Source organism: Elephas maximus, chromosome 10 (genome assembly GCF_024166365.1).
Source record: "Elephas maximus indicus isolate mEleMax1 chromosome 10, mEleMax1 primary haplotype, whole genome shotgun sequence".
Lineage (NCBI taxonomy): Eukaryota > Metazoa > Chordata > Mammalia > Proboscidea > Elephantidae > Elephas > Elephas maximus.
The window spans coordinates 25,465,231-25,476,790 of record NC_064828.1 but is presented as its reverse complement, the minus strand read 5'-3'; the positions used below and the strand labels follow the sequence as shown (position 1 = coordinate 25,476,790).

General features: G+C 35.2%; 1 protein-coding gene across 1 annotated transcript; it reads left to right on the top strand.

The window, feature by feature from the left end:
* Positions 1-2,384: 2,384 nt before the first annotated feature.
* Positions 2,385-6,019, top strand: LOC126084445 (olfactory receptor 4K1-like). Its single transcript, XM_049899033.1, has 2 exons — positions 2,385-2,454; positions 5,055-6,019. The coding sequence occupies exons 1-2, from the start codon at positions 2,385-2,387 to the stop codon at positions 6,017-6,019; spliced, it is 1,035 nt and encodes a 344-aa protein (XP_049754990.1).
* Positions 6,020-11,560: the final 5,541 nt, after the last annotated feature.

Genomic DNA, 11,560 nt, shown 5'->3' with positions numbered 1-11,560 from the left:
CACTCTCCCCTTCTAGACCTTGGTTTCCCTATTACCAGCTTTTCTGTTCCCTCCTTCCTTCTAGTCCTTGCCCCTGAGCTGGTATGCCCCTTCAGTCTCGTTTTGTATTATGGGCCTGTCTAATCTTTGGCTGAAGGGTGAACATAAGGAGTAATTTCATTACAGAGCTAAAAGGGTGTCCGGGGGCCACACTCTCAGGGCTTCTCCAGTCTCTATCAGGCCAGTAAACCTGGTCTTTTTTTTGTGAGTTAGATTTTTGTTCTATCTTTTTCTTCAGCTCTGTCTGGGACTCTCTTTTGTGATCCCAGTCAGAAAGGTCAGTGGTGGTAGCCAGGGACCATCTAGTTGTGCTGGACTCAGTTCTGCAGAAATTGTGCACCATGAGTTCTTTGGACTAATCTTTCCATTGTGTCTTTGGTTTTCTTCACTGTCCCTTCCTCCAGATGGGGTGAGAGCAGTGGAGTATCTTATATGGATGCTTACAAGATTTTAAGACCTCAGATGCTAATGTTGAGGGACTTTTCTAAGATCTATTATTTTGCACTCTCTTGCATCAGAACTACATATTTATTTATGCTGTGATTAGTCACATATCGACGCAAGGCAAATAAACCAAGTTCTTTGTAAACAAAATCCTTTATTCAGTTTGGTTAATTATCTACACAGAGACAAGAAACCAATTTCCTCATATAACGATGACTTTAAATTTTTAATTTTTTTTTTATCTTCACTGGCAAACGATTTTCCTTCTTTTTGGCATCTTTGATTGACTCTTTTCTCACATCACCATCATTAACACCAAATCATTTTGTTTGTTAATTTGAGCTGAGAAACCTAGAGCTTAACCCAAAGGAGAAGATGCTACAATTTGCCTTGTGATTTTTGCTTCCCTCTTTATGCTTGACTAGCATGGTTTTAGTTGAACTTTTTGGCTAAACCAAACCAATTTCCAAGTCCAGAAAGTACCACATATGGATTTCACATTTCTTCTTTAAATGGAAGGCTAATTTTACATTCACTTTATCTCTAGCTTAGAAGCCTGTAGCAGCTTTCCAAAGTCAGCATATTATCCTTAGGATGCTCTCATGTCCAAGCCACGTATTTGAATTCTAAAGTAGGTTTCCTTATAAAACATCAAAGAAAGTTTCCCTATCTTTCACAATGATAAGTATTTGTACCTCTGGTTTATCCCACCCTTTCTTTTTACAGGTTAGACTTCAAGAATTCTGAAGATTGGAAGTGACTACAGGTGAATACAGAGAGCACTCTAAGGAACACTACCTGGCCCCTTTTTGCAGAATTTCATCTTATCGTTTCAACAAGCTGTACACTTATTCATAGCTCATATGAGTCGGAATCGACTCAACAGCAGTGGGTTCAGTGGATGGGTACACTTATTACAGAAAAATGATTTCATTCTAATATTGGTTCATTGATCTTATTTTTTGCGTTTTTTAAAAAATCTCATAGCTTGTGAATCTGCTCAGAAGCAGATACTTTTCCATTCTGATTGTATGGTGCTAAAACATAATGTGATTTTCAATTATAATAGCATGCTAACACAAGTAATATTTATATGTCACTTTATAGTTTTCATACCTCTTTCAAATGTATGCTATCACAGATAAGGGATCAAAACTTCAGAGAGTTGTGGTCAATTGCTGGCGACATGAATCTTATATATTTTGTTTGCTGTTATATTCCCATGCCTACAGAGTGCTTGGCATATAATCATAGAAGGTGTTCAATACGTTGAATAAATGAATGAACAAACAATACCACAAAATAAATAGTGAAGCCAGGAATTAAATCCACATCTTCTGCTCTCAAATTGTATGCTATTTATATAATGGCTTCCTATGGAAATTTCAATCTTTTCCTTTTCCTGAAGTCTGGCTTATCACAAAGCTGTAAATAAGGATTCTTATTGGCCCTTAATATGGAAAAAAATGCTTTTAGAATTTTAGAGAAATTCTGCCTACACTTGTAAAACTAAACTAATATCTCAATTCAATTAAAATTGGATATAAAATGGTTTTAGATAAGAAAACTTTTGGTTAATGCTTTTACCACTATTCAAACTCTTATCAGACCTTGTATATACAGAACTATAGTTCAGGAAGACTTTTACAAGGCTCAAGACTCTATGAGGTGTTACCATAAGAAGCAATGACCAATTTTTATGTTTTTGTTGATGGCCTCAATATTTGAAAGTCATGCCATGAATAAATAATATATCTAAAAGCACCATCATTGAGTGTCACTACAGACACACAGGGAGCACCTCCTTTCTTATGAGATTTGGCCATGAGCTGCATTTTGAAGGGTACTTCCTGGAAAGCTTAGGCCATTCTGACTTTATTCTGAAAGATAAAAATTATACCATGTATTTCCTGGAAATACAGCATTTGCAAAGTGATTATGTATGCATATTTTATTACAGAAAATACAAAGGTAAGTTACTTGTGTGTCTTCATTCTTGAGACTGAATTTATAGTTTCCTAAGTTAAAAACATATTTAAACTCATGAGGCAGAATTTGTTTAGTAAAGCCAATTATACACCTGGCAAGTGCATAATAAGGTTAAAAGCTAGATCTCCATTCATTTAACTCTAATAAACCTGCCAGAATTATACAGATGTTTCCAAAAAGAGCACTCATTTCACATGAATTAGTTACTGCACTTGCTAGCTACCTCCTTTGTCTGGAATGGATTTCCTCATGGCTTGCTCCTTATTCTCCTGACTTTGTTGAAATGTAACCTGCCTAGGGAGGCTTTCTCTAACCACCCAGTTATCATCTGTATTCTTTTTGCTCTAATTTATTTTCTCCACTTTGTTCCTGTTGTTAGGTGCGGTAGAGTCAATTTTAACGTGGCGACCCTATGTACAACTGAACGAAACCCTGCTCAGTCCTGCATCATCCTCACAATCATTGCTATGTTTGAACCCATTGTTGTAGCCACTGTGTCAGTTCATCTCATTGAGAGTCTTCCTCTTTTTTGCTGACACTCTACTTTACCAAGCATGATGTCCTTCTCCAGGGACTTATCCCTCCTGATGACATGTCCAAACTATGTGAGATGAAGTCTTGCCGTCCTTGCTTCCAATGAGCATTCTGGCTGCATTTCTTCAAGACAGATTTCTTTGTTGTTCTGGCTAGTCCATGGTATAGTCAATATTCTTCTCCAACACCATAATTCAAAGGCATCAATTCTTCTTCGGTCGTCATTATTCATAGTCTGGCTTTCACACGCATATGAGGCAATTGAAAACATCACGGCTTTGGTCAGGCTCACCTTAGTCCTTAAAGTGATATCTTTGCTTTTTAACATTTTAAAGAGACCTTTTGCAGCAAATTTGCCCAATACAATGTGTCTTTAGATTTCTTGACTGCTTCCATGAGAGTTGATTATGTATCCAAGTAAAATGAAATCCTTGACAACTTCAATCTTTTCTCCTTTTATCATGATGTTGCTTATTGGTCCAGTTGTCAGGATTTTTGTTTTCATTGTGTTAAGGTGTAATCCATACTGAAGGCTGTGGTCTTTGATCTTCATCAGTAAGTGCTTCAAATCCTCTTCACTTTGAGTAAGCAAGGTTGTGTCATCTGCATAACGCAGGTTGTTAATGAGTCTTCCTCCAACCCTGGTGTTCAGTTCTTCTTTATATAGCCCTGCTTCTTGGACTATTTGCTCAGATTCAATGTGCCTGTCAGTTTGTCCTGACTTGCCTGCTGCTGTGATACTGGGATTTTTGCCACCAACAGGGTCACCCTTGGTGGACAGGTTTCAGCTGAGCTTCCAGGCTAAGACAAACTAGGAAGAAGGACCTGGGCAGTCTACTTCTGAAAAAATTGACTAGCAGAAGAACATTTTCTCCATGGTGCTTATCGTTAACTAGCACAATATAGATTTTGTTTATTTTTAAATCTGCCAGCTCCCTATCCACTTAGGATGTATGCTACATGGGTGTGGGGATTTTTTACATTCATGTCAGTTGTTTTTTCTCTAGAGTCTTAATAATGTTTGGTGCATAGCAGATGCTTTCTTTGTCAAATAAATTAATTACAACCCAGATGGCAATCAATAGGCTTTGGAAAAGACTTTTTTAATTGTAAAATTAACTATACTAGAGAATGAAGAGGTTGTAAAAGGACCAGCAAGATAAATAGTTCAAATATAAGTTTAATCAGAAATATCTGATGCAAATTAACACTGTGCATAGTCTCCTCTTTAAAGAGTAGGTAGCTGCTCAGCCCAATTGCTGTAAAAGGGAAATCATATTGAGGAAGGAAGAAACTATGACTAGGAAACGAAAAGAATCACTTTTTTATTTAAAAGAATGTATGTTGCCAAGGTCCTGGGAAGATATCTTTTTTTTTCTTTTTTATATCTCACTGCTATAAAATTTAAATTGCTTTACTATAAGAAAGCAAATGCAATCTCTGGCTCATGCTAGTTTAATTTGTTACAAATAAATTTCTCTTTATTCTTATTATTACAGATATCTCACTACATGACCACATATTACTTTGATGTAATATATCAGAGTAATTGGGCTAATTTCCATCTCTTTATGCTGATCTAAATTTCCTCTCCCTCCAAGATTTTGTCAAGGGCAAAAGATTCATTTTGTGCTATATCTGAATGTGTAAGTACAGATTGTATCTTTCAAAGTGCTGTGGAAATCTTGTACACTTCTTCTGCATTAATATGTTAGACTACAACGGGAAATAATGCTTCTCTCAACTTCTTCCCTCCATCTCTATTGACTTATTGTTAATTGGATACATTTATCTATCTTCCTTCCTTCCTTCCGTTCATCCATCTGTCATCTATCTATCTTGCATGCCAAAAGTAAAGAATAATCCTTGTAATTATTTAAGTAACCACAGAGAAAAGTATCTATTTCCTAAAAATAATGTGAATAATTACTGTCTTATACCTCACCATTTTTTATAGTTATTAGAATTAAAACATTTATTTAATTTGCATGAAAGATGAAGGACTTATCTTTATCCATTTCCAATTACTTTTTTTTTTCACCCTCTAGATAACATCAGCAGCCTAGATTCAACTGATGGTTGGAGCAATAAGTCAGTGGTTACTGAATTTATTTTGTTGGGCTTGTCTAGCTCTCAAGAACTCCAAGTCTTCCTTTTCTTTATGTTCTCTGTGTTTTATGGAGCTGCTGTTTTGGGAAACATCCTTATCATCCTCACAGTAATTACAGACTCTCACCTGCATTCCCCAATGTACTTTCTCCTTAGCAATCTCTCCTTCATTGACGTTTGTCAGGCTACATTTGCTACTCCCAAGATGATTGCAGATTTCCTCAATGAACACAAGACCATCACCTTCCAGGGATGCATGTCACAGATTTTTTTCTTACATGTCTTTGGGGGTAGTGAGATGGTGCTTCTTGTTGCCATGGCCTATGATCGATACATTGCTATATGCAAACCTCTGCATTACACGACCATCATGAGTCGCAAGGTGTGCACTGTTCTTGTGGGAGTCTCTTGGGCCATTGGCATCCTACACTCAGCCAGCCACCTGGCATTCACAGTCAACCTGCCCTTCTGTGGACCCAACAAGGTAGACAATTTCTTTTGTGACCTCCCTCTCGTGATCAAGCTTGCCTGCTTAGACACCTATATTTTGGAGATCCTGGTGCTCACTAACAGTGGTCTGCTATCACTTATCTGTTTCCTCCTTTTGCTTATTTCTTACGCTATCATCCTTGCCACTGTCCATCACCAAGCTTCTGGTGGGACATCCAAAGCTCTCTCAACCCTGTCTGCCCACATCACTGTTGTGGTTCTGTTCTTTGGCCCATTAATCTTCATCTATATTTGGCCCTTTGAAAGCTTCCCAATTGATAAATTTATCTCTGTGTTTTTTACTGTCTTTACTCCTCTCCTTAACCCCATCATTTACACACTGAGGAATAAAGATGTGAAGAAAGCCATGAGGAAGCTAAGGAACCGACATATGGGTTCCAAGTGGGTCTTTTGATAACTGTGAGGAAGGAACATACATCCTTACTTCTTGGCCATTGTAGTGACCATGTATAATTATTATCCTTGTGTTTCTATCATAATTATTCTTTCACTACTAGAGGTCCAGAACCTAGTGATCTAAAGTTGGTAAATTCACTGCAGAAACTCATATTACAATGATAGTTCCTATATTCTGTGGCTCACATCATCTTTGCTAAAATATATCAATTCCATATGTTAAAACTCCTAAGTAATATTTTTTCAATTATATAGGATGTATTTTTTTTTAATTTCTTGCAGCATTTTTAAGCATTAAAGATGATTTCCTAACTCTTCTGATTTGATCATGTTAGCATAGATGGTAACTTAGCATAATGTGAGTTAAGAACAGTCTGCTCTGGCCTGAGAGGCTGTATGAATACCCTAAAGTATGTTCTCTGCCTTTATCACTTATAGCTCATAATTTTTCTAGCGAAAATTTGGGTCCTTTAAAATTCCAAACGCACAAATTAGACATTGATGTTTGTAAAATCAGATTTTGTTATATTTTTCATTTGTGCTAAAGCTTAAAGACATAAAATACTATAGAAGCAACTGTGAGATTGAGTTTTGCCGCTCTGGCTTTGAAAGAAATAATAAGCCTGCTGCCATGGACTGGATTCTGACTCATGGTGACCCCATGTGTTACAGAGTAGAACTGTTCCACAGGATTTTCTTGACTGTAATCTTTATGAAGCAGTGAAGCTGAGTGGGTTTGAACCATCAGGCTTTAGGTTTATAGACAAGTACAAAGTGTTTGTGACACCTAGGGACCTCTGAAACAAATAATGGCACCCCAAAAATACAAGCGTTTCTATTTAAATTTACTGCAGTACTTTTGTACCTTCTGGAAGAAATGTCACAAAACTTACATATGAATTGTTTTTATAGCAGTGATAACAAGCCTACCATTAGTTCAGAATCAGTGTAGGATTCTGCTTAGTTAATTTCATTTGAGAGGGTCAATTTTAAGGCAGTTACAGAAAGCTCATATATAAGTAATTAGAAAGTATTTCCAATTGTTCCCTTTTTCTCAAACTTCAAGTGAAACTTCAGAAGCATGCCAGCAACCATCTTATCAGGGAAAGGGAAAGAGAAGGGTGAACACATGATTGATTCTTTTTTCAGCCACATGCTGTCATCACTGAATTATTTAATTCAGTCCAGGAAGAGTTTATTCTGTTCGTGCTAGCTTTCAATTCAAATGTGTAGTTTCTGAATGGAAGGTGAGATTGTCTTTTGTTTTTATTACTTAGGATAGATTATTCTAAGACAAATATTATTCTATCTCCTACCACACTTGTCAAAGTACAAAAAGCTTAACAGGAAAGCATAGGCAGTAAGTACCATATGGGAGATATTATAAACAAAACATTAGTTTTCAAGTACGTTATATCATTGTTTCAAACATATGAGGTATTTGGGAATGACTGGGGTAGGAAGCCAACAGAAAACTAATCTTTACATCCCTAAGTCTCCAAATTTAGGTAGTCAATGCACTTTGTAGGAATCTGATTTCATTTACACATTATGTTCTTCAGATGTGAGGTTACTTTATTGGATATTACTTTAATAAACTGACTTTGATTAAAAATTGGCTGTACGCATACCATTGAATTGGACAATGAAAGGTATTAAAAAAAGAGGCAAAAGTCATAGTCCTCTGTTCAGGAATAGATTCCAAATCAATCAGTATAGCAATAAACACATTCAGAAATAATTAAGAATAGAGGAAAGTAAAAGGTATTAGAGGAATTAAAAAACACATATATTGTGTGAATAATCTCAGTGTGGTAATGCTCAGTTCTATTCAATTAAAAGCAAAAAGATGCATTTCAGCAAACTTTTTTACTTAATTTATGCCAGATAGTTTGGACACATAAAGGAGAATGAAATAGATCCCCGATCTCATGGAAATGACTGCATATTAAGAAATATGCAGTCATAAACAAAGATGTCATAGAGGTTTTGAATGAAAAGTAGTTTACACTGTAGATAGATAGATAGATGCTAGATAGATAGGTAGATAGATAGATAGATGCTGTCAAGTTGACTCTGACTCATGGCAACCTTATGCACAATAGATCAAAAAGTTACCTGCACCATCCTCAGAATTGCCAGCATGTTTGAGGCCTTTGTTTTGGTTATTGTTATTGTGCCAATTCATTTAACCAAGGGCCTCCTACAACCTTGTTGGCTCTCTAGTCACCAAACAAGATGTCCTCCTCCAGTGATTGATCCCTCCTGATGACATGTTCAAAGCAAGTGGGTCTGTTGTGAGACTTAAGGTTTTCATTGGCTATGACTCTGTATAAGTGTTACAAAACGGTATTGCCTGGAAAGGGCACTTAGTGGGCCAACTACCAGGAAACCTCATAACTGGACACTAACTCAGTGAATTTGACCCAATTCAAGTTTTGGCCCACAGACTCACAAATTCAGGAATCCCAAGTTGATAATTGTAAGAACTTAGAAGATAACTTTTTCAGATTGCATTGAAAAATATAATCATCAAATGAAACAAATAGAGCAGTGTGACTGGAGCAGAAGCCAAATTATCAGTAAGTGGCTTTGGTAAGCCTGTGTTAAAATCAAAAATTTTGGTGACAGGATTGGCATGTGTAAGGTCATCAGGCTATGATAGCCTGACAGGGAATTACCTATCTGACTAATGTTGGGACAGGAAGTAATATTATTTTTACTCCTCTTATTTTTACATATATTCAGGGCTTGAGACTGCCTTACTTTAGGTGTGCTAATACCTCTAAGAAAGGTAAAATCAAGTCTCACTGGTTTGGGAATCATTCTGAGAGTTGGCATATGTTCTCTTGTCAAATATATATACCTGTACAATTTAACTCTCAAATGACAGCCTTACTTCATCTTTTCTAAAGTATTGAGGGGTCATATATCACATGGCAAAAAAGTAGACAAAGTAGTCAATCTAACAGGTAATAAAAATGTAAGTTAAAACAAAACAGTAATGTCATTTTCCCCAGTCTGATGAAGTACAAAACAAAAATACTAAATAGTACCAAAAATTTGGATATATGGGAACTCTATTTTGTCGAATGTTACTAAACCATTTTTAGAAAGAAATTTATTGTGTTTATAAAAATATTTTCAATCTCATGATCCAGTAATTTTATTTCTAAGATACTGTCTCGGAGTAATTTAGCTCCCAATTCTATAGCACAAAGTTAAATGGGTATATATTTGGAGATCATGAATTCTAGAATATATAACTAAAAAACCCTTTGCCTTCCAGTCAATTCCAACACACAGCAACCCTATAGGGCAGAGCATAACTGCCCCCATAAGACTGTAAATCTTTATAGAGGCAGAATAACACATGTTTCTCCTGCACAGAGCAGCTGGTGGGTTCAAACTTTTTTTTGATTAACAGCCTAGTGCTTAACCATTGCACCACCAAGACTCTTCTAGAATATATAGTCCTCACAAAATGCTGTTGTAAGTTATTAAGAAAGAAAGAAAACTTAGGATTCCCTCAGTTTAAGAGTGCCATGTGAAAAGAGAGAATGATATTTCTTCCTTTTTCTGGGAGAATATTCCTTCACTCTCTTACTGAAGCCAATATAATTTTGATTTCAAATTTTAACCAGCACAGTATAAGGGAAAATTATAAACAATCTCATTCATAAATGAAAGTATAAATTTCTTTGAAAGAATGAGCAATATGAATTCAGAAATTCATAAAAAAGAATAGTGAATCATGATCCAGTTATGAGTACTTAGGAACAGGCTGATTTAACATTTTGCAATCCTTCAGTATAATTTACCACATTAAAAGAATAAAAGAAAAAAATACATGATTATTTCAAAAGGTATACAAAATATTTGATAATTATTAGCAATCATTGTTGGAAAAAATAAAAAACTTTGGAAAACTAGGAATAGAAGTGACTGTGGATGAAAACTTCCAAAAAACATGAATCACACAGTTATCTGCTCCACTCATCTGGAATGACAACACAGAAGACAAAAACAATGCCCACAAAAATAAACAAAAAATATAAATATGTATGAAAGAGAGGCTGGGGTTACAGCATAGCTGAATCAGAAGGATTTTAGAGGTTAACTAGAGGTATAATTATTGGATCGTGAGTCTGAACATATTTTAATAAATTCAACAAATTCCTTTATAAAAACTGTTCAGTAACTTTGACAAAATAGAGCTCCCATATATCCAAATTTTTACTCCTGTTTCTTATTATTGTTTTGTTTTATACTTCCTTAATATGATAGGGGAAAATGAAATTGTTCTTTAGTTTCAATTTGCATTTTATTGTGGCAACTGAATAAAAAAAATAGACACAAGCAAAAGAAGGAAGCTAGTTTCCTACCTCACACAACACACAAAAATTAGCTCAAAATGGATCAAAGTTCTAAATGTAAGAGCTAAAACTAAAACTTTCGGAAAGAAATAGATGAAAATTTTCATAATCTTAAATTAGGTAATGATTTCTTAGACATGATGCCTAACACACAAGCAACTAAAGAAAAAATAAATTGGATTTCATCAAAATTAAGAACTTTTGTGTTTCAAAGACACTATCAAAAAAGTAAAAAGACAGCTCATAGAATGAAAGAAAATATTTTCAGATCATATATCTGATGAAGAACTAGTATTCAGAATATATAATTAACTCTTAAAACTCAATAATAAAAGGGCCAAAAAAACTCCTTGCTGTTGAGCTGGTTTTGACTCATAGTGACCCTATAGGACAGAGTAGAACTGCCTGAAAAGGCTTCCAAGGCTACAATCTTTATGGAAGCAAGCTGCCACATTTTTCTACCATGGAGTGGCTGGTAGATTTGAACAAACTCTAACAACACAGTAAAGGATTGAACATCTAGAACAAAAAGTCAACAAAGATACAGAAGATCTAAAGGCCAAAATTAAATTATTTTACCTCTTGGTCATAAATAGAACACTCCAACCAATAGCAGCAAAGTATACATTCTTTTACAATGTACATGGATCATGCTCCAGAATAGACCACATTTTCGGTTGTAAAACAGCCATCAATAAAATCCAGAACATTGAAATAATATAAAATGTTCTCTCTGATCACAGCACCATGAAAGTAGAAATCAATAAGGGGAAGAACAACAATTAAAAAAATAAATAAATCAAGGAAACTGAATAATATCTTGCTTAAAAACAACTGGATAATAAAAGAAATCACAGAGAGAATAAATAATTCTTAGAATCAAATGAGAATGAAAACATAACAAACCTTTGGGATGCAGCAAAGGTAGTGCTCAGGGGTTAATTTATAGCGATAAATCCACACATCAAAAAGGAATGACCAAAATCAAAATGTTAGCCTTACAACCTAAACAAATAAAAGAGAACAGCAAAAGAAGCCCACAGCCATCAAAAGAAAGGAAATAATAGAGTAGAAATAAATGAAATGGAGAACAGAAAAACAACTGGAAGAATGAGACCAAAAGTCAGTTCTTTGAAAAGAGCAACAAAATTGACAAACCACTG

Bases quoted from the DNA above. Each gene is read 5' to 3' on its own strand.
- LOC126084445 (XM_049899033.1), top strand. From the start codon at position 2,385: ATGTATTTCCTGGAAATACAGCATTTGCAAAGTGATTATGTATGCATA. The intron at 2,455-5,054 runs GTAAGTTACTTG...TTCACCCTCTAG, and splicing joins TTATTACAGAAAATACAAAG to ATAACATCAGCAGCCTAGAT.